General features: G+C 46.6%; 2 protein-coding genes across 2 annotated transcripts in view; one reads left to right on the top strand and one right to left on the bottom strand.

Annotated features, from left to right (window-relative positions):
- The window catches only part of LOC112135770 (complement C1r subcomponent-like), a gene marked incomplete at its 5' end in the record, with an annotated part of 31,457 nt that extends 8,923 nt beyond the window's left edge, over positions 1-22,534 (top strand). Inside the window, 2 exon segments of the mRNA XM_054527790.1 lie at positions 3,037-3,111; positions 21,686-22,534. Coding sequence (XP_054383765.1) covers positions 3,037-3,111; positions 21,686-22,458 — 848 coding nt within the window.
- On the bottom strand, positions 7,473-21,222 carry LOC100432027 (complement C1s subcomponent-like). The gene is given in 12 exon segments (XM_009236125.4): positions 7,473-8,645; positions 10,263-10,337; positions 11,325-11,453; positions 11,979-12,057; positions 12,463-12,578; positions 13,116-13,269; positions 13,809-14,008; positions 14,735-14,773; positions 14,776-14,859; positions 16,424-16,601; positions 16,811-17,066; positions 21,203-21,222. Coding segments are annotated over 12 exon segments (2,127 nt in total). The 3' UTR covers positions 7,473-7,848.
- Positions 22,535-24,076: the final 1,542 nt, after the last annotated feature.

Raw genomic sequence — 24,076 nt, 5'->3', positions numbered from 1 at the left:
CTGAGATTTCTCCCAGTAGAATCCCTAGGGAATGCATATTAAGGTACCTGCCAGGGCACTGGCTTCAGGGGCCTGAATTATAGTGCTAACAGGAACCTAGTAGGTTTGAAGAAGGAGGCATCTGAGCTGATGCAAAGAAAAGATTCAAATTGCATAAAGAGCTCACTGCCACCACATCATCCCCACTACCACCATTGTCTCCACCACACCCCCACTGCTACCATCACTGCCATCACCACCACTACCAGTAACAACACCAGCATCATTACCAACAGCATCAGTGCCAGCACAATCACCACCATCACTGCCATCACCACAATCAACACTGTTACCATTACCAACACTACCATCACCACTACCATTATCACCACCATTACCAACACCACTATCACCACCACCATTACTAACACCAACACCACCATCACCACCAACACCATCATCACCACCATCACCATTACCAACATCATCATCACCACCAACACTAACACCACTTCCATCATCACTATACTGTTACCAACAACACTACCATTATCACCACCACCATTACCAACACCACCATCACCACCACCGTTACTAACACCAACACCACCATCACCACCAACACCATCATCACCACCATCACCATTACCAACATCATCATCACCACCAACACTAACACCACCATCACCACCATCACCACTATCATCATTACCAACACCACTGTCAACACTACCATGATCACCACCACCATTACCAACACCACTATCACCACCACCATTACCACCAACACCATTACCAACACCACTGTCACCACCACCACCATTACCAACACCAAAACCACCATCACCACCAACACCACCATCATCACCATCACCATTACCAACACCATCATCATTACCACCATTACCAACACCACTATCACCACCACCATTACTAACACCAACACCACCATCACCACCAACATCATCATCACCAACACTAACACCACCATCACCACCATCACCACTATCATCATTACCAACACCACTGTCAACACTACCATGATCACCACCACCATTACCAACACCACTGTCACCACTATCATTATCACCAACACCATTACCAGCACCACTATCACCACCACCATTACCACCAACACCATTACCAACACCACTGTCACCACTATCATTATCACCAACACCATTACCAGCACCACTATCACCACTATCATTACCACCAACACCATTACCAACACCACTATCACCACTATCATTACCACCAACACCATTACCAACACCACTATCACCACTATCATTACCACCAACACCATTACAAACACCACTATCACCACCACCATTACCACCAACACCATTACCAACACCACTATCACCACTATCATTACCACCAACACCATTACCAGCACCACTATCACCACTATCATTACCACCAACACCATTACCAACACCACTATCACCACTATCATTACCACCAACACCATTACCAGCACCACTATCACCACTATCATTACCACCAACACCATTACCAACACCACTATCACCACTATCATTACCACCAACACCATTACAAACACCACTATCACCACCACCATTACCACCAACACCATTACCAACACCACTATCACCACCACCATTACCAACACCATTACCAACACCACTATCACCACCACCATTACCACCAACACCATTACCAACACCACTATCACCACCACCATTACCACCAACACCATTACCAACACCACTGTCACCACTATCATTATCACCACCATGATTACCAACACCAACACTACCATCAGCACCAACACCATTACCAACACCATCATCACCACCTCACTAAAACCTCCATCACAACCATCACCACTATCACCATTACCAACACCACCATCACCACTACCATTATCACCACCACCATTACTAACACCATTACCAACACCACTGTCACCACCACCACCATTACCAATACCAAAACCACCATCACCACCAACACCACCATCATCACCATCACCATTACCAACACCGTCATTACCACCATTACCAACACCACTGTCACCACCACCACCATTACCAACACCAAAACCACCATCACCACCAACACCACCATCATCACCATCACCATTACCAACACCGTCATCATTACCACCATTACCAACACCATCATCACCACCAATACCACCATCACCACTATCACCATTAACAATACCACCATTAACAACACCACTGTCACCACCAACACCAACACCACAATCACCACCATCACCACCAACACCAATACCACCGTCTTCCCCGCCATCATGACCACTACAGCTAACTCAGTGAAACTCCCCTCTCCATTCTCCCCCTCAACCTGGTTGTGATTTTTGCACTTAGTTTTACTAAATGACTCTCACTCATTAGTGGGTATTTTTCTAACTTTTTTTAAATATAAGAAATCACGTGCATTGTAGGTTTGAAACACACAAAAAAGGAAAAAATCTGGATTATAAATGGTATTCATAAAGAGCTGGACTTTGGAGTCAGAAAATCTCTTGCACCTTGGTTCTGGCACTTCGAAGTTATGTGACCCTGTGCAAATTATTTAAGCTCAGTTTCCTCATCCACAAAAATGAGGATAATAACACACCTGCAAGTGTCACTGTAGTGCTTAAATAAGAACGTGCAGACAAAGTGCTTAGCAACAAGCATGGCACATTTTCAGCAATCAGAAGACGTAGCTACAATTATCATCTATGATTCCACGACCAAGATGCAATCACTGATAAGATCTTGATATATTCCTTCTGATTTTTATGTCTACTTTCACAAGCAGGAATCACAGCAAACATATATTAATAGTTAAGCATTCTGATGTTTTTACTTGACATGAAAACAAAATATATGTCTAAAGCCTCTGAACACTTGATATTTTTTCCTTCTAGAGTTGAGCCTTTGACCTTTGGCCCTTGCCATGTTGGTTCCTCCCTGCCGCTCTCCCCATCAAGCACACTCAGTACTTGCTGGCCTCTGCAACCTAGTTTTCTTACCCATCACCCCCCAACTTGATTCTTGCCTCCTCTGCCCTCAGGGGTGTACACCTGCACAGCACAGGGCATTTGGAAGAATGAACAGAAGGAAGAGAAGATCCCTCGGTGCTTACCAGGTGAGTGGAAACCCTCTCGGGCCATCATCAGGATCGTTAGCAGCCTGCAAGGCCTCAGAAGCAGCATGGCCCAGAAAAAGGAGACAGAGAAGAGGAGAGAGGAACATCCCAGGAGAAAGCGAGAGAGGGGCTGAGTGCTGAATTCAATTCCAAAATGCCAGTATTTTCACTAAGCAGATGGGAAATCAAACAACGGGAGACCCCCAGGAAGAAATAAACAAGAACAAGGGACAAGACGTGGTGTCTCACACCTGTAATCCCAACACTTTGGGAGGCCAAGGCAGGCGGATCACCTGAGGTCAGGAGTTCGAGACCAGCCTGGCCAACATGGCAAAACCCCATCTCTACTAAAAATACAAAAATTAGCCAAGCATGGTGACACATACCTGTAGTCCCAGCTACTTGATTGGCTGAGGCACAAGAATTGCCTGAACCTGGGAGGTGGAGGTTGCAGTGAGCTAATATTGCACCACTACATGCCAGCCTGGGCCACAGAGCAAGGAGTCTCAAAAAATAAAAATAAAAACAAGAACAAGGAGAAGAGCCTGTCAATAGGCCAGTGACAGAGGTGTGGGGATGGGAGGAGAAAGAGAAAAGAGACAAGTCAAAAAGAGAGGGCAAACGGGGAGCTGGCTGACCACAGAGGGAGAGAGGATTGCTTGAGGTCAAGAGTTCAAGACCAGCCTGGGCAACATAGTGAGACCCTGTCTCCACAAAAAATTTAAAAATTAGCCAGGTGTGGTGGTGCATGCCTGCAGTCTCAGCATCTTGGGAGGCTGAGAAGGGAGGATCCCTTGGGCCCAGGAGTTTGGGGCTACAGTAAGCTGTCATTATGCCACTGTACTCCAGCGTGGGCAACAGAGTGAGACCCTGTCTGAAAGAAAGAAAGACAGAGAGAGGAAGGAAGGAAGGAAGGAAGGAAAGAAGGAAGGAAAGAAGGAAGGAAGGAAGGGAGGGAGGAAGGAAGGAAGAAAAATAACAGACATGCAAGAAAAAATGTCATATTTTCAGAGAATAGATGATGACAGTGAGGACAACACAGGACACCAAAACGGAGGCAAGCCACCAAGGACTGGGAAAAGAGACCTGAAAGGCTTAGGGCCACTTAAGGCAAACTCAGACAACTTCATAAATTTCTGGAAAAAAATTCTACATAAATTGTATCACATAATTATGTGATACACCATTATGTGATACAGAGCAGGTAAAGTTCATCTAGGTCCAACCTAGGTGATCAATGTTTTCCAAAATCTCTCCTTGGGGGTCTCTGTCAAGCCTTTTGGGGTCAGCCCTGCCCCACACAAACGGCCTCTGCTTGGCCCTATGAGCAGATCAAATTCTCCCTTTTCGGTCTTCTGCAGTCCTACTCAGATCTGACACACTCACCTGCAGTGGCCCCAGGATTCTTTTCTGCTGTCCTGACTTCTCTCCCCAACCAGGTGCTCAGGTGCTTTTTTGCTTTCATCCCTGCTTCCGTGCATTTTTATTCTGTGAATTTTTGTTCTAACCATCCTCTTTTATTTTTTCTGTTGGAAACCTTAAGTTCTTGCTTTCTATCTAAAAGAGATCAATAAACATTTTCGTTTTATCCATGAATAGGCAGACACCCAGAAAAACCTGAGCATATTATGCCAAAAATATTTCACACTCAGTCCTCAGCAATGAAGACAAAAGAAATAACTTGCTTCCACATTAAACCTAAGGGGAGATAGATACAGAATGCAAACAGCCCATTTGGAGATGAGGCAGAATACAATGGTTACAATCAGAAGGAGCTCCTTCCTGGCAGCTGCAAGTCTTCTGTGTCCTTTGTAGTCCCTTGTAGAGGAAGAGAGATTTTATTTATTTATTTTTTTTTTTTTTTTTTTTTTTTTTTTTTTTTTTTTTAGACGGAGTCTCGCTCTGTCACCCAGGCTGGAGTGCAGTGGCGTAATCTCCGCTCACTGCAACCTCCGCCTCCCGGGTTCAAGCAATTCTCCTGCCTCAGCCTGCTAAGTAGCTGGGATTACAGGCACCTGCCACCACACCTGGCTAATTTTTGTATTTTTAGTAGAGACAGGGTTTCACCCTGTTGGTCAGGCTGCTCTCAAACTCCTGACCTCATGTGATCCATCCTCCCTGGCCTCCCAAAGTGCTGGGATTACAGGTGTGAATCACCACGCCCGGCCTCATATTTTGAATTTTTAAAATAATAACCAATATGCAGGAAAAAAGTCACATTTCCACAGAATATGTTTCTGATTCTAGCAGTCACTGTAAAAGAAATTTTAGAGTCCCAGGATCCCTTCTAGCCCCTTCTGGGCTGGTCCAGTTTCAAGTAGGTTCAAGTCCTCTTGACCACCGGCCATTGTCTTCCCTCCCCGGCATGAGTTGCTGACCCACCAGTCCATTTTCTTCTGACCAAAGAAAAGTGACAATTCACCTTCTTTAAAAAGCTAACTCTTTCCTGAGTTTCAGATGAAGCGGACATATGTTCCGAAGTAACTTGCAAGGTACTACGATGGATACCCTTTAAACACAATGAATGACTTTCTAGCCCCTCTAGGACCTGATGACAAGCTCTTCCCAGCTCTGAAGTCTCTGATCATGGTTCATTTAGGTCTTCTCCCTGCCATTCACCCAGAGAAATGACCTTGAAGCACAGTCAACGATGCAAAGCCCATTCCCGTCATGCCGTACAAGGCGGCAGCAAAGAGGGAAATTCTTCACCGATACCTCAGCCCATCAGCAAGGGCAGAACCCAAATGGACTGGTGATTCTCCAAGAGGGATGAACTTCCTTTTTCTGTTACTTGTCAGATTCCAGGTTAATTTTTTGCTATTGCCCCAAGTATAAAAAAAGAAGAACAATATCTCTTTCACAGATCATGTTTCTAAATCTTAATATTTCTCCAATGCCTTTTTATCTCTAGAAGAATCCTCCGGTCATGGAAACACTCTCACCCAGGGCACACTGTCAATTCCATTGCTCCTGCAATGACAGGAAGTGTGAGGAGGTGGCTATGAGGCATACAGTTCAGGAGTGACACAGTGACTTTATGCTTCTTGGTTGATAATATAATCCTCCCAGAGGCTCCCTGTTGTAATTCCCTTCAATTCTTCAGGCCCTGCAATTAGAGTTCTTCTGGTTACCTCATCGTGTTTACCCTGCAATCTAAGGTCAACTGTTGAATTTAGCCCTCTTGGTCTATGGAATATCAAAGTCCATTCTTGATGGGCCCAAACAAACCCTTTTTGGCTTCTGGTAAAAACTGCCCTCCTGAAAGCCACGTATCACATCGAACAGGTCAGATTCCCCGTCAGCTCTTCTTCTCAGACCTCCGCTTTCCTAAGATGCCCTATTAGGGCAACTGCTGTCCTAAGATAGTTCTCCTGTCTTCAGTTTTTAAAATGCTAAGTCTCTATTCTGTAGCCATTTCTCATCACTAATCATTCTTTTGGAAGAGGAATATTTTCTTTTCCTTCCCCTAGAAAATAGAAGGGAGAGTTTTGGGGTCCATCCTCACTGAGATTTTCTGCTACGTCATCTTGGTACAGAGTTCAATCTAATGAAGACGTTGTCACAAATTGATCAAAACCACCAGGAAAGCAGACAAGAGCATGCTCAATTTCTGTAGCTTTTCTTTTTTGTTGTCATAATATTGCATGATACGATGAGTATTAAAGGAAAATTAACTTTCAGTTGACATATTGAAACAATTTATACTTAAAGAAGATCTTAAACAGCCAACTCAAACTATTGTACATGGACTTCTGAATGAGATGGGGTTTTTTTGTTTTGTTTTGTTGCAGACAATGTCTCACTCTGATTGCCCAGGCTGGAGTAGAGTGGCATGATCACTGCAGCCTTGACCTCCTGGGCTCAAGCGATCCTCCCACCTCAGCCTCCTGAGTAGCTGGGACTAAGGCATGCACCACCATGCCTAGCTAATTTTTATTTTTTATTTTTTGTTGAGACAGGGTCTCCTATGTTGCCCACACTGGTCTTGAACTCCTGGGCTCAGCATTCCTCCCAACCCCACCTCCCAGTGTTGGGATCACAGGTGTGAGCCATGCACCCAATGAGATTTAATGAGCTTCTTTTTTCCTTATTTTTTCTTTTTTTTCTTTTGGCCAGGTTAGTATTAATGAATTTTAAAACCAGAATATGATGCCTTACACTGGTGACCATCACACTAATCCACAATATTCAGCTAATCTCAGTTGGAAGAGAGAAAAAAAGCTGAATTCCCTGTTTGCATGACAATTAAATTAAATGTTAGTTGCTGGATGCCCAATTTCAGTGACATAACAGCCTTCTCATCCCACTCCCCTTCTATAATTCTGAAGGGTTGTTGTGGAATGAGGTAAGTCGGCCAAAATTTATAAACATACTTTATTGTACATAGACAGTGGATACTGAGGATGATCAAGTAAATGGAATTTTGAACAGGTAAAGAGGAAACAAAGAATTAAGGTATCCCTGTGGAATAGTGCAAGATAGGAGTGCCCCACCCATAGTATTATCTACACTAGGTACTCCGGGGAAAGGACCCCAAGGAGTCAGACCACAAATGTATGACCAGCACAATTCTATGATCAAACTCTACCTCTAGCAAGGCGTCTCAATAATCAAGTTCTATTTAAATCATTCCCTCGTGTCTTCTTTCAGTCATGATGAAATAATGAGAATATCATAAGGAACAGAAGGCAATGCTTTGGTCACCACCCTTGGAGAGGCTGGTGGGATGTATCTGGATTAGTCCTCACGGGGGGTGCTATTTTCCTGCATAGTCTTCATTATCCAGTCAATGTAGTTCTTTACCCATGTGTACAGCCCATAGGTCCTACACTGGGGCCCCCGGGACACCAGGCCAGCTACATAGAATTTGGTCTTGTCATTGGGATCCTGTACAGCAAAGGCCCCACCACTGTCCCCTTTACAGCTATCCATGCCCTTCTCTCCTCCAGCACAGATCATGTTAGGAGTGAAAACATAGGCCTCTGCATCTGCTGTGGGTTTCTCCACTTTCACTTCTTTGCACTTTCTTAAAAGAGCTTCAGGTAACCTTGCCGCCTTGAGGCGAACAGCGCGACCTCTCTTCTCTGTTCGGCCCCAGCCTGAGATCAGTCCCAGGTCCCCATCCACGAGGTTGTAGTCGGAAGAGGTGCCTGGTAGGCAGATGGGAGAAACGGTGGGTCCCATTTTCACTGGGTCTTTCAGCCGCACCAGTGCAATGTCATTATCAAAATTTGTTCGTCCTTCTGGGACTTCCAGCAGCTTCCATCCCGGATGAATAAACACATGCTCAGGAGTGAGCATCTTGGATTTTGCCAGCCATGAGGTCTGCACTGAGGTGGACCCAACGTACATTGTTGGCTCCCTGTTTCCCTCCACAACATGAGCAGCCGTCAGCAACCAGTACTCATCAATGAGCGCTCCACCAGCCCATGGGTTGTCAAAGAAGACTTGCCAGGGGAAGTTTTTAATATCTGCATCGGATCCTCCAATTATCCTCTGTTTTTCTTCAAAGGGTTCTCTGGGGACTCCACAGACTAGGAAGGAATAAAACAACACAGGGAAGGAGCAAGAAATGATGTGGCTTCCTGCAAATCCTCCAACCACTCACATAATGTTACCTGCTAGGTTGCAGGGTTCTCTAGTACAAAATAGTCAACCTATTTGGTCAACAATCTCAATACCTGACCCACTCTGGCCTTACCTAAACATCCCGCTTTGCTGACGTCGTAAGCTGGCTCATGGGAGAGCTCAGTTAAACGGAGGCAGTGTGTGAATCACTGAGTCCAGATGCACTAATGCCTCACACTATCCACAGTGTGACTCACAGCCCCTCTGGAGGCAGGGGTCCCCTTTGCACCTCCCAACTCGGCATGTGAGGCTGGTGCCCAACCAAGAGCCAGTGCTGGAAACCCTTTTCTCACACAGATGGTGGAGGAGGGAAGATTTCTGCCTTTTTCAGATGCCCAGATCAAACTTTAATCACCTTCTTTGCTGGAGTCCTAGTTGCACCTGAGTCCCTCCTCATAAACCACAGGTCAGCCTAGGAAGTACAGAGGGGTCCCTTCTTTGGCCTTGACCTCTCACTCCCAGTGACTGGTGCCATTACCATTCAGTTATACTAATAACTGAATTCAAGTGAAGCTGCTTACCTAAATCCCTTACTAGACAGCCTGGAGGGACTCCAAGTTGAACACAATGAGCTGTGACTTGGACAGACCTGGGCTCAAAGCCTGCCTTTGCCACTTGCTAACTCTGCAAACTTGCACCCCACCCATTCACCGGTCAAATAAGACCAATGACACCTAGCTCACAGGGCTGTTATACGGACACGAATGAGATAATAAATGCAACAAATCAGCTTGGTCTTCAGCTTTCAGTACCACCCAGATGGTTATTATCCTAATGGATTTGCCCTAGCCTTCTGCTACCCAACTCTGATCTTCCTCATTCCTTGAATCTTGAATTCCTCTATATCTTGTTGCCATATAAATTTTTTTTTCTTTTTTTGAGACAGAGTCTCCCACCGTCTTCTGGGCTGCAGTGCAGTGGAATGATCTCTGCTCACTGAAACCTCCGCCTCCTGAGTTCAAGCGATTCTCCTGCCTCAGCCTCCCGAACAGATGGGATTACAGGTGCCCGCCACCATGCCCAACTAATTTTTTATATTTTTAGTAGAGACAGAGTTTCACCATTTTGGCCAGGCTGGTCTCAAACTCCTAACCTCATGATTCACCTGCCTCGGCCTCCCAAAGTGCTAGTATTACAGGCATGAGCCACCATGCCCAGCCATAAACTTTTAATATAATAACTAGGCTATTTAACTAGTCTTGTTTCTGAGTGTTGATTACTCACTCTCAGGTTTCAGGCCCTGTTTTTAGCAGTTCTGTATCTTCTCACTGCAGCTACATTACCAGACACCAACTGTCGCTGGCTGACGTTTCTATTTCCTTCCAGTTGGCCTGGCTTCAGTGTGGCTGAGGAGGTTCCCCACGGCCCTGGCAGCCCATGGCACAGTGATACTGCCACCTCACTGAGCTGGACTCTGGCAGGTCACTGTTCAGTCCTTTCCCAAGAGGATTACAGTTGCTTTCAGAAGGTGACTCCCAGTCACCCGTGGCTATCATCTCTCCCCAAGCCTCAGCCCTCCTTACCTGGAACACATTTCGGCAGCTCTGGGCCCAGCACCTCATTCACCCAGCTCCCGTTACCAGCACAGTGATACTCCCCTGGAATAGCACAGAGAACACAGACCACACTCACCACCACATCTTCCTTCTTCCATTCCCCCACTCCCAACACCCTGCCCCGTTCCTTCAGAGCCTCAGCCCATCTGGGATTCAAGTAGTAAATCAGATTAAATCAGCCAGAAAAAAGATATCTTCCTCCAGACAATCCCTCAGGCCTCTAGCCTGCCAGGGGAGACAAAGGGAACATCTCCAAAGCAGAAGGAAAGAAGGCATTGGGAAAGTGAGAAAATAAAATAAAAAGCAATGCAGCCAGGCTCGGTGGCTCACGCCTGTAATCCCAGCACTCTGGGAGGCCAGTGCAGGTGGATCACGAGGTCAGGAGTTCAAGACTAGCCTGACCAACATGGTAAAACCCCGTCTCTACTAAAAATACAAAAATTAGCGGGGAATGGTGGTGCGAACCTGTAATCCCAGCTACTCAGGAGTCTGAGGCAAAAGAATCACTTGAACCCAGGAAGCAGAGGTTGCAGTGAGCCAAGAACATACCACTGCACTCCAGTCTGGATGACAGAGCGAGACTCTGTCTTAAAAAAAAAAAAAAAGCAATGCAGAGAATGTATTAGGGTCTCATTCAGCCCTTCATCTAGCATGACCAAAGCCTCCACATCAAGAAAGCCAGTCAGTGTAGCTTGGTGACTTAAAGCTGAAGGCATTGCTCCTGTGGGTTTTACATGAAATAACTGGTCAAAAGGTGGGTAATCCCATGAAATGGATGTTGTAGGGGAATTCCTGCTGCAGCTGTGAAACTCAGTTGGTGACCTCTATGATTCCCTGTGACTGATGCTCCCCTGAATGTGCCCTGCTCCAGATGAAAACTGTATCTTTGGACGAAGCCAAGGGGATGAACAATGTCTGTTCTTTCGCCTTCATTTGTCTCCAAACTCTCTCTGGCACAGATAGATTATGCTATCCACCCTCCAACACCTTCTCACTCTCTCTCTCTCTTCTCCAGTAGAAGAAACCTACCACCTCCTCCATTTTCCGTGTAGTAATACGGCTCCTCACAGGTGTAGCGGATGACAGAACCAAACAAAGTGCTCTCTGGGTCTTCAACTTTACCATTCTCAATGGATTCAGGAATGCCACAGTCCACAGCTACCAGACGAAGGAAGGAGAGTGATGGTCAGGACAGCCACTTCCTCCAAGGAAGAGTCATGGGGCCAGGTTCATCCTCACTGCTTCCCCATCCCATATCCACAGGCACACCTGGGATGAACCTCCCCACACCAGCCTCTCTGTGGCCATCCTCCCCAGCTGGCATCTCTCAGCTCCCTGGCCCGCTGAGATGCCAATTCAGATGGCCCCATGAAAGCCGTAGTGAAGAGCCTGGTTCTCAGTGATTGGTGAAGGCCCAGTGGAAGCCACAAATGCACCCACGTGGGGCTATTAACTCGACCTATCCCATAGCCCCTTTCTCGGAAAGAAACATGCCGATCTAGTTGGCCTGGGACCAGATGTGGGGCTGGGACTAGAAAAGCCTCCATGACTGGCTTCCCTTCAAAAGCCCAACCCACTCCCTCACATTCCTAAGAGGAAACCATGCATTTGAATTTTGATGTGCTGATCTTTCCATTCTCTCTGAGAGAAAAAGAAAGACTTCCACTTTGAAGAGACACGTACGTTGACATTTCAGTTTGGAATTACTCCACTTTCCATTGCTTTGACAAGTCGAATAGAAAGATGTTGCACCAACACGTCCCTGGAGAATAATAAACATCACCACTTATTTCTGAAGAGAGATATGGGAAACCAAAATCAAAACTGGAATTGATCTCTGGCCTTGGATCAATGAGGAGTCCTCACCACAAGAAGCTTGGGAACATCTTAGCAGACCCAAAGCACCCAGGAGACGAGGCTGACAGAAAGCTTTGCCCCAACGTGTCAACTCCCCTTCCCCAAGAAGACTGAAGGCAGAGAGAATGCCAAGTTGGCCACGGAGCTCCATGACTCACAAGGGAGAACTACAGATCTTAAGCTGTTGTGTTTATGGGAAAGGTGTTATATCTTGATCACACACATACACTGGGTAAACAACTGGACAATTTCAGTCCGCTCATCCTGATCTGGGGCCAGAGACTGGGGAGAAGCCAAGATGGTACTTTACCTCCACAACTTCAAACCCATCCAGACAGGTTATCTGCACCACATCTCTAAACACATATTTTGCCTTCGCAGGCTCCCAAACAGAATTGGGAGTGTCTTCCTTAGGGCAGGGCATTGCTTGAAAGAACAGAAGTTGGGACAGGAAAAAAAAAATTACTAAATAGTTGAAGACTCTCATTCTATTTACATCATTCTCACACTTTCTAAAATTGTCCAGTTGTCCTCAATCCTGATGCTTAACATTCCAATACAGCAGATGTCTAAAATCATATGGCATTACCAACTAACCACCCCCAAGCTGTCTGCACTCTCAGGTCTAGTTAAAGGATTACTAGAGGTTGTGGCATTTCTAGCAACCATTGACTGGTTTAGATTTTCCTGAAGAAGTGAAGTATCTCAGGATTCTATCAGAACAACAATCTATCTGTTTTTTAAATTATTGTTGCTTTGTTTTTGAGACAAGGTTTTGCTCTATTGCCCAGAGTGGACTCAAACTCCTACTTCCTGGGCTCAAGGGATCCTCCTGCCTCAGCCTTCCCTGGTAGCTGAGATCACAGGTGCTTCCAGTGTGCCTGGATCATCTACATGCTTTGTTCCCACATTGTTTGGGGACTTTGGTATCACCAACCAAAGAGGCACTTCTAGGTTACTCACGATCTGCATGGTAGCAAAGTTTCCAGCCCTTTTTTTGCCCTGTTAGATCAGTTTGGAAGATGATATCAAGAGTATTACTCTTGGTTTCAATATTTAGAGGCCCAGGGAATCCATGACCACAGTAAGGACCAAATTGCTGATCTCCTGCAACAAACTGAACAAAATGATGAAATCAGAAGAAGGAAAGAACTAAAGGAAAGAGGTAAAATTGGGGGGTGGGAGATAAAAATAAGAGAGGCATTAAATGTCACATAAAATAAGAAGACGGAAAATAAGGGTTAGGAGAAAAGATAATTTTATCTTCAGGCTGAGTGCAGTGGCTCACACCTATAATCCCAGCACTTTGGGAGGCCGAGGTGGGAGCATTGCTTGAGGCCGGGAGTTTCAGGCTATCCTGAGCAACAGAGCAAAACCCCATATCTGTAAACAAATAATAATAATAATAATAATAATAACAATAACAATATTAGCTGGGTATGGTGGAACACGCCTGTGGGCCTAGCTACTCAGGAGGCTGAGGTGGGAGGCTTGCTTGAGCCCAAGAGGTCAAGGCTACAGTGAGCTGTGATTGCACCACTGCACTCCAGCTTGGGCAACAGAGCAAGACGCTGTCTCAAAAAAAATTTCTTTATCTTCAGGGAGAGATCTCTTTGTGTAAGTTGAGGGTAGGGGTATTAATCGACCATCACGCACAACTAAACTGTCAAGGCAGTTTCCCTCTGAGTCAGCTGCTTCCATATCACAATCTTCTCTCTGCACCATCACCACCACTTGGAACCCTTCCTCCAACCGGATCTGGTATTCACACCTTGAGTTCTCTGGATATGGATTGAGATAATCAGGACTTGCAATCTCTCCAATCAGTGCGGTGAATACATCCCCACTGCAATTAACTAACAGAGAAAAAGAGAAAGGGAGAATCAAATACAGGGTCAAGCAAAGGAATTCCTGCTCTATTCCATGATTCCTTCTCTCAGAAACTGACAGTCCTTCATTCAAACTGACCTGAGATCCCTGCCCTAACTGGAGGGATGGAGCAATTACACATGCAATACATATCAGTAGGAATACACAATCCCTGTTAGGTTTCCATCACTTTGCTTAGGATGGAGCCTTTCCTGGTTATGAACAGCCCCCAGTAGACTCTTTACAGGCATCTATCTCTCTTCTCCAATTAACTAACTTTACCCTGTAGTCTTATCTTCCTCCCTTTTGTGGCTTCATCTCAGCTTATGAGTAACTAAGAATAGATGCCAATACAGAGTGATATAATGGACTCTGGGGACTCAATGTGGGAGGAGGTTGAAAGGGGGGCGAGAAAACTACACATTGGGTATAGTGTACACTGCTCAGGTAACAGGCGCACTAAAATCTCAGAATTGACCACTAAAGAACACATCCATGTAACCAAAAACCACCAGTATCCCCAAAACTATTGAAATTCTTAAAAATAATAAATAAATAAATAAATAAATAAATAAATAAATAAATTTAAAAATAAAAAAAGAATAAATGCCAAATGAAGGCTTGGCCTAATCGAAGTTGGAAGGGTGGATAAAGCCCTTTCTGATAAAGCCCAAATCCCAGGGAACATGCAACCCTCTTAACACCAAGCTCACCTCCACAATCCTTCATGTCGTCATGGAGGAAATATTCCAGGGGCAGGAGCAGAAGTAACCACCAATGAAAATGTTGCAGAAGTGGCTACAAGGGGCATCTACAAAATCTGTGCATTCGTTTATGTCTACAAAGAGTAGAAAGAGGCTGAGGTCAAGAACAAACACCAAGAAGGGAGAATGAGGTTAAACCCAAAACCATAAGGGTAAGAAAAAGTTGGAAAGGCCTATTGCTTAAAGATCCCTCAAGGGATCACATTTCAGGCTAGTATTATTCTATATTACTCTTCTGACATATGATTCCAGAGTTGAGCCCTACAACTACACAGCTATAAGGAAGCTCGTGTGTGTGTGTGTGTGTGTGTGTGTGTGTGTGTGTGTGTGTGTGTGTGACATAGCCCCACTCTGTCACCCAGGCTGGAGTGCAGTGTGTGTGTGTGTGAGTGTGTGTGAGAGAGAGAGAGAGAGACATAGCCTCACTCTGTCACCCAGGCTCCCAGGCTGGAAGGCTGTGTGTGTGTGTGTGTGTGACAGAGAGAGAGAGAAAGAGACTCACTCTGTCACCCAGGCTCCCAGGCTGGAAGGCTGTGTGTGTGTGTGTGTGTGTGTGTGTGTGTGTGTGTGTGTGTGTGTGACAGAGAGAGAGAGAAAGAGACTCACTCTGTCACCCAGGCTCCCAGGCTGGAAGGCTGTGTGTGTGTGTGTGTGTGTGTGTGTGTGTGTGTGTGTGTGACAGAGAGAGAGAGAAAGAGACTCACTCTGTCACCCAGGCTGGAGTACAGTGGTGTGATCTCAGCTCACTGCAACCTCCACCTCCCAGGTTCAAGCAAGTCTCACGCATCCACTTCCTGAGGATCTGGGAACACAAGCACTACCACCACGCCTGGTTAATTTTTCGTATTTTTAGTAGAGACAGGGTTTCACCATGTTGGCCAGGCTGGTCTTTAACTGCTGGCCTCCAGTAATCCACCCACCTCGGCCTCCCAAAGTGCTGAGATTACAGGCGTGAACCACCACGCCCGGCCTAGGCAGTTCTTAATGTCAGAGATCCTTGACTTTTCTCATGTAGAGAGCATTTAGCTCTAGGGATGACACTCTGCAAGGTAAACATCATGATGATGCTTTCTGCAGGGAGGAATCAGTACATTCATTGCTTTATATGATGTTGGTCCTTCTGTCAAATCTAAACAATAGTTTGGCTTTATGAGATGTCCTAGCTTCATTTTAACCTGGAGAGAGATACAGAAGTACCCAGAATTTGAAGGTTTGAATGCCATATATTGAATGGGTTTAAATACTACACATTCCTTGTGTGATTCTTGGCAAGTTATTAACTTTCCTAGTCCTTATTTTCTTCATCTTTATATGGAGCAAATAATACCTACCTTGAAGGATTAAAGTGATGATCGTGTTAAAATAGGAAAAATCCCCAATACATACCCAGTTTACGGTGGCTCTCAATAAATTACTGTTTATTCTGTAATATGTGTTATTACCATTATCATCATCACCACTAAGATATGATCATGCATTTGAATTTCACAAAAGTGATTTACGGAGCGACCCAGGCCAAGTCAACATTTTTTGTAAGAATTACGAACAGAATCCTCATTCAATGCGTTGCTCAGTGGATTTCTCACTTCTAATCTTTTAACTGGGTCAATAAGGCACATGCAGAAGGGTGAGCCTTACCTGTGGCAACATAGTATGCAGCAAACCCTGTAAAACGCTCTTCACTGGAAAAGTCTGACTTAAAGATCACCTGGAGTTTGTTGTATGAGATTTGGAACTCTTCCACAATTGGAGAGTGGGGATTGTTACTGCTCCTCTGTCCACAGAGCCTCTCTTCTTCAGTGTCTCCTGAGATTATCTAAGAGAAGAGTCAAAAAAAAATAAAATCTAGGAAAGGGTAATATTTCGGTATGGAGGTAAAAGAAGGGACAGAGAGAATAGAACATTTATGCCCCTAGGACTTGACTCCAGTTCACTGTGAGTACAGGTGGCACTCCCTCCCACATCCTTATTCCACTGCCTTAGCCCTGGTCTTCCATCTCTATTCTTTTTGTGCTTATAACATACCTGCACTGAGTCATACGCACAGTTCTCTGACAGCTCTATGTCCAGATGGGTGAAGTAGAGGTGAATCCCGTACCCTTCAGGAACTTCTATGTCCCAAGATTTCTCTACCTCACTGGGATATGCCTGAGGATAGTTAGGGGACAGGATCTCCCCATACATGGTAGGCTCAGCATAAACCCACGCCAAAAGGGAAAACAGGACAATGCACCTGAAAAAAAAGAGGCATAGATCGGCGGGTGACCCAGGCACCAGTAGCCTAGGACACAGCACGCCATTTGTCAGAGGGAAAAGAAATGGGGAAGAAGAGAGAGGGAGTCAATAGGCCACTGGGGAGAATCTCAGGTGCATTTTGGGAGGCCGAGGCAGGCAGATCACGAAGTCAGGAGATCAAGACCATCCTGGCCAACATGGTGATACCCCATGTCTACTAAAAATATGTGGGAGTTCAGTTAGGGTAGTGGGAAAGATTTTAGAGTAAATAAACACAAGCCTTCTTGGAAAGCCGAGAAGTTTGCATAGCTTTAGTAAAAGTCTTGGCTGAAGGCAGCTGAGTTCTCGTAAAAGCTCAGGGCATAGATAATAGGAACATAAAGGAGTTTATCTAAAGAGCTTGTTTACTCATGTGGTCCTAAAACTAATATTTGATCACTCACGGACAGGATTGCTCTCCCGGGGTGGGGGTGACCAGACTAATTACCCACAGGCGTGTTGACTCAAAGCCTTTGCTGTTAAAACTGTGCTAATAAATCTCTGCAGGGCCAGCTAGTTGGGGCCTCAGTGGCTACTCTTTACAGCACCTTCCTTGGTGTCTCTGAGGGGCCTGGACCCCTAGCTGCTCTTTCACTGGGTATCGGTGTGTCTGGGTACGTTATTCGTGTGTCTTTGGGTCAGGGTCTGCGGGACGGACCCCAGCAGCTGGTGCCCTGTGTGAGGAGCACCTCTGCTGATACTCCCAATGCCCACGGATAGAGGCAGGAGCTTCTTTCACTAGGGGAAGGCAGGGACCCTGGGACAAGTGGTCTGAGAAGGAAGTGCTGCCCCACTGAGACAGGGTTGCGTAAGGAAGGAGAAAAGTGACAGCCAAATGACAAGGAACATAAAAACTTCCTATATTCGTTTTCCAGAGTTCGTTTGGAATTGGTTATTTTCCCCCTGTTACTGAAAATACAAGCTATCTCCCCACAGTTCCTAGTAAAGTCTTGCTAAAATTGCTTTAACCCTGAAAACAGTGGTAGGTAACGGGGTGAAGTAGGGGTGGATGGGGTGAGCCTAAGAGAAATAGGTTGTCTATATTCTGCCTTTTTTATGCTGCCTTTGTCAGCCCTCTATCATTGCCCCAAGCCCTCCTACATGAAGTTTTCTGCCTTTCTTTTTTCCTCCATCAAAGCTCTGCTCCTCGTTTGTAAGGACTTTACCTTCAGAAGCTGGTAGGAGCAAGTGGGTCAGTTCCCTCTCTCCTGCCAGTGGGCATGCTGGGCAACCCCTCTGGCCCCCAGGGACAGCAGCACAGGGCCTTGATGCTCCCTCTGCAGGAACCTCCTGGTTAACCAACAGCTTCAACTCTGAGCCTATTTCTTTGCCTCTCCTCATTTTGCGCCTCAGGGGCACGCACCTGCACCACCCCAGGGACCTGGAAGGACAGACAGGATGGGGAGGAGGTTCTTCAGTGTATGCTTGGTGAGTAGCCACCTGCGAGCTCCGTTCCCCCAACAAGCCTCAGCTGCAACTGGGACCTACGGGACACAGGGGTTAAAGGAAAGCCTTAGAATAGAAAGGAAGATAAGAAGCAGAAGGTGAGGAAGAACAGGACACTCAAGAAGGCCCAGAAAAAAAGAGGCGGGGAGCTTGTTCTTCATTCTTTAGGGGTCAAGATATATCGAGGAAAACATGAAGGAAGTTAATGAGATGGACTAGAAAAAGAGGAAAAGGCCGGATGCGGTGGGTCACGCCTGTAATCCCAGAACTTTGGGAGGCTGAGGCAGGCAGATGACCTGAGGTCAGGAGTTCAAGACCACCCTGGCCAACATGGTGAAACGCCATCTCTACTAAAGTACAAAAATTAGCCAGCCATGATGGCGGGTGCCTATAATCTCAGCTACTCAGGAGGCTGAGAGGAGAGAATCCACTGAACCTGGGAGACGGTGGTTGCAGTAGCCAGGAAGGTTCCAATGCACCCCAGCCTGGGTGGCTGAGCAAGACTCCGTCTCAAAAAAAAAAAAAAAAAAAGAAAAGAAAAGGAGGAAGAGAGACCAACAAGCTGAAGTAAGAGAAAACCCTCTTTTTGTGCCATATGTTTTAAGGATATACAGACAGGCTCTCTATTCCTAAAATATCTCCCTACCTAGATGCCACACTGTGCCAGAAAAATCAACCATTTTAAAAAATTTTATTGAAATAAAATTCACAGCTGGGCGCGGTGGCTCACGCCTGTAATCCCAGCCTATGGGAGGCTGAGGCGGGTGGATCACCTGAGGCCAGGAGTTCAAGACCAGCTTGGCCAACGTGGCAAGACCCCATTTCTACTAAAAAGATACAAAAAATTAGCCGGGCCTGGGGGCATGTGCCTGTAATCCCAGCTACTTGGGAGGCTGAGGCATGAGAATCGCTTGAACCCGGAAGGTGGAGGTTGCAGTGAGCCGAGATTGTGTCACTGCACTGCAGCCTGGGCGACAGAGCAGGGAAAAAAAAAAAAATTACATAACATCTCAAAATCCGTAGTTGACAAGAAAAATTTAAAATTAATTTTTAAAATTCACATAATATAAAATTTACCATTTTAACCAGTTTATTTTTATTTTTATTTACTTACTTTTTTGAGACAGAGTTTCACTGTTGTTGCCCAAGCTGGAGTACAGTGGCAAAATCTTGACTCACTGCAACCTCCACCTTCTGGGTTCAAGCAATCCTCTTGCCTCAGCTTCCAGAGTTGCTGGGATTACAGGCACCCAACAGTAGGCCGAGCTAATTTTTTTGTATTTTTAGTAGAGACGGGGTTTCACCATGTTGGCCAGGCTAGTCTCGAACTCCTGACCTCAGGCGATCTACCTGCCTCGGCCTCCCAAAGTGCTGGGATTACAAGCTTGGGCCACTGCACCCAGCCTTAACCACTTTAAACAGTACAATCCAGTAACGTTCAGTGTGTTCACAATGTTGTGAAACCATTACCACTAATTCCAGAACATTTTCATCACCATCACCTAAAAAGCCCAGTACCTCCAACTCTCCCCTCCCCCACCCCTGGCAACCACTAATCTGTCTTCTGTCTCGGTGGATTTGCCTCTATGGATTTTATGTCAGTTGAATCATATAATGTGTGGCCATTTCTGTGCCTTCTTTCAGTTAGCGTAATGTTTTCAAGGTTCATTCTTGTTATAGCATCCATCAGTATTTCATTTTTATGGCTAAATAATACTCCCTTCTATGGATACATCATTTTGTTTATTCATTCAACTGATGGACATTTGGGTTGTCTCTATTTCTTGCCTATTATGAATGATGCTGCTATGAGCATTTGTGTACAAGTTTTTATATCAACATACGTTTCTAAATCTCTTGGGTATATACCTAGGAGTAGACTTGCTGGATTGTTTAATAATTCTCTTTAACTTTTTGAGGAACCACCAAACTGTCTTCAACAGCAGCAGCACCATGTTACATCTCACCAGCAATACATGAGTGTTCAAGCCCACCATTTTTGAGATCCACACTTTTGAATGAAAGCATTGCCTTCTTTTGTTTTTTTGGGGTTTTTTTTTTTTTTTTTTTTTGAGACGGAGTCTCCCTCTGTCGCCCAGGCTGGAGTGCAGTGGCACAATCTTGGCTCACTGCAAGCTCCTCCTCCCAGGTTCACGCCATTCTCCTGACTCAGCCTCCCGAGTATCTGGGACTACAGGCGTCCGCCACCACACCAGGCTAATCTTTTTTTGTATTTTTTAGTAGAGACGGGGTTTCACCGGGTTAGCCAGGATGGTCTCGATCTCCTGACCTCGTGACCCGCCCGTCTCGGCCTCCCAAAGTGCTGGGATTACAGGCATGAGCCACCACGCCCAGCCGAAAGCATTGCCTTCTTAACCCAATCTGATCCACAGAAATCTCTAGGAGTAGCCTGAAGGCTTGCAGTGCTTTGGGGTTGGGTTGGAGGGCAGGTGGTAGTGGGAGATGTTACAAATGAGGGAAGTGACACAAAACTGAGGCAGGAGGCACTGAAACAGACTCTGCCTGTAGTATGGGGGCCCAGGATGGTCCAAAGGAATGGCTTTAATGCCTCTGAGGAGGCAGGAAGGAGAGCCCTGCAGAACCAGCCCCAAACGTGCTCATCTGTGCTCCCTACCCTCAGTCCACTGTCCTGAGTCCCATGCAGGATGGGTGCCCCGTACACTTGGCATTGATTACCTGCCCTTGTCTGCCCACATGGTCTACACCGTGGGTCTGCATCAGTAGAAGAGTCCTGATCCCGGCCAGGTGTGGTGGCTCATGCCTGTAATCCCAGCACTTTGGGAGGCCGAGGCGGGTGGATCACTGAGGTCAGGAGTTTCAGACCAGCCTGACCCACATGATGAAACCCCGACTCTACTAAAAATACACAAAAATTAGCCAGGCATGGTAGTCAGTGCCTGTAATCCCAGCTACTCGGGAGGCTGAGGCAGGCGAATTGCTTGAGCGCAGGAGGCAGAGGTTGCAGTGAGCCGAGATCGCGCAACTACACTCCAGTCTGGGCAACGAGAGCGAAAGTCGGTATCAAAAAAAGTAAAATAAAATCCTGATCCCAGAGGCTCTTCACACATCCCCTACTACAGCACTTCAGAGAAGTAGGTCTTTAATCAACGTGTCTAGACGCAGCTGCTGACTGTCACCCCCACCCCTCCTCTCTCCCAGTCTGCGGACGGCCAGTCACCCCGATTGCCCAGAATCAGACGACCCTCGGTTCTTCCAGAGCTAAGCTGGGCAACTTCCCCTGGCAAGCCTTCACCAGTATCCACGGCCGTGGGGGCGGGGCCCTGCTGGGGGACAGATGGATCCTCACTGCTGCCCACACCATCTACCCCAAGGACAGTGTTTCTCTCAGGAAGAACCAGAGTGTGAATGTGTTCCTGGGCCACACAGCCATAGATGAGATGCTGAAACTGGGGAACCACCCTGTCCACCGTGTCGTTGTGCACCCCGACTACCGTCAGAATGAGTCCCATAACTTTAGCGGGGACATCGCCCTCCTGGAGCTGCAGCACAGCATCCCCCTGGGCCCCAACGTCCTCCCGGTCTGTCTGCCCGATAATGAGACCCTCTACCGCAGCGGCTTGTTAGGCTACGTCAGTGGGTTTGGCATGGAGATGGGCTGGCTAACTACTGAGTTGAAATACTCGAGGCTTTCTGTAGCTCCCAGGGAGGCCTGCAACGCCTGGCTCCAAAAGAGACAGAGACCCGAGGTGTTTTCTGACAATATGTTCTGTGTTGGGGACGAGACGCAAAGGCACAGTGTCTGCCAGGGGGACAGTGGCAGCGTCTACGTGGTATGGGACGATCATGCCCATCACTGGGTGGCCACGGGCATTGTGTCCTGGGGCATAGGGTGTGGCGAAGGGTATGACTTCTACACCAAAGTGCTCAGCTACGTGGACTGGATCAAGGGAGTGATGAATGGCAAGAATTGACCCTGGGGGCTTGAACAGTGACTGACCAGCACAGTGGAGGCCCCAGGTAACAGAGGGCCTGGAGTGAGGACTGAACGCTGGGGTAGGGGTTGGGGGTGGGGGTTGGGGGAGGCAGGGAAACCCTATTCACATCACTGTTGCACCCAGCCACTGCAAGAGAAACCCCCACCCGGCAAGCCTGCCCCATCCCAGACAGGAAACAGGGTCCCACAGACCGCTCCTCCTCACCCTCTACCTCCCTGTGCGCATGCACTAGGCCCAGGGAACCCTGTACATCTCAGCAACTTTCGCCTTGAATGTCCTTAGAACCCCCTTCCCCTACTTCATCTGTTGACACAGCTTTTATACTCACCTGTGGAAGAGTCACCTTCTTACCCGCTATTAGAGGATGGAGGAAGGGGTTTTCATTGCATTTCATTTCTGAAACATTCCTAAGACCCTTTGGTTAACCTTCGAATATTCAAGCTATTGTGCAGCTCCAAGAAGCAATTATAGAAATAGCTCCTTTTTAATTTTATGTCCTCTATATGCCAGGTGCTTCACCTGTTCTTTCACTTAATCATCATACCATATTAGCAAAGGATGTGTTATCTATGTGCGACAAATGAGGAATGATGCTCAGGGGATAAAGGGACTTGCCCAAGTCCCTCAGCTGGTGTGTGACTGCAGAGACTGTGCTCTTCCCAGTGTGCCGCGATACTTCTCAACACTCCGCTAACCTGCTGTCACCTGCTTTCCCTTCCAGCCCCCACATCCTTACCATTTTCCCTCCCTGGGAATTCCTGCTTCTGCGAAAATGGCATCCTCTGGCTCACACTTTCCTAATGGCCCCATCTCCTTCAGAAGCCAGGTGAGCCCAGCACTGGACTGAAGTTCCCGCGACACCCCACCTGTACCCCTATCATCAAGGGAACTGCTCCACCTGAGAGGACCAGGTCTTTAATTTTTAGTAAAACCTGGAGGTGATGGGCCAGCCGCAGTGGCTCATGCCTGTAATCCCAACACTATAGGAGTCCGAGGCAGGCGGATCACGAGGTCAGGAGATCCAGCCCATCCTGGCCAAGATGGGGAAACCCCATCTCTACTAAAAATACAAAAATTCGCCGGGCGTGGTGACACGTGCCTGTAGTCCCAGCTACTCGGGAGGCTGGGGCAGGAGAATCGCTTGAACCTGGGAGGCGGAGGTTGCAATGAGCCAAGATCACGCCACTGCACTCCAGCCTGGGGACAGACCGAGACTTCGTCCCCCCAAAAAAAAAAAACTGGAGGTGATTTACAGTGAAAGACACAAATAAAATACAACTGTTCAATGGAAATAGAAAATAAACACCATAAAAGAGAGAAGAGAGGTAATTTGTTAGCATCAAGAGTCACGTTGCTATATGGTCAAAGGTTAAATTTATCTCTTAAAAAATGGCAGGATTCAAAGTTGTACATACATGTGATTACTTCTGTTTTTTACACCCACACACAGTACAAAAGATTATTAAAAATATTCCCAAAAGGCAGATGCAATGATGCACACTTATACTCCCAGCCACTCAGGAGGCTGATGCAGGAGGATCGCTTGAGCCCAGGAGTTCAAGGCCAGCCTAAGCAACATAGTGAAACCCCATCT

Source organism: Pongo abelii, chromosome 10 (genome assembly GCF_028885655.2).
Source record: "Pongo abelii isolate AG06213 chromosome 10, NHGRI_mPonAbe1-v2.0_pri, whole genome shotgun sequence".
NCBI classification, from domain to species: Eukaryota; Metazoa; Chordata; class Mammalia; order Primates; family Hominidae; genus Pongo; species Pongo abelii.
The sequence above is the reverse complement of the archived record's forward strand: the minus strand, read 5'-3'. Positions and strand labels throughout refer to the sequence as shown.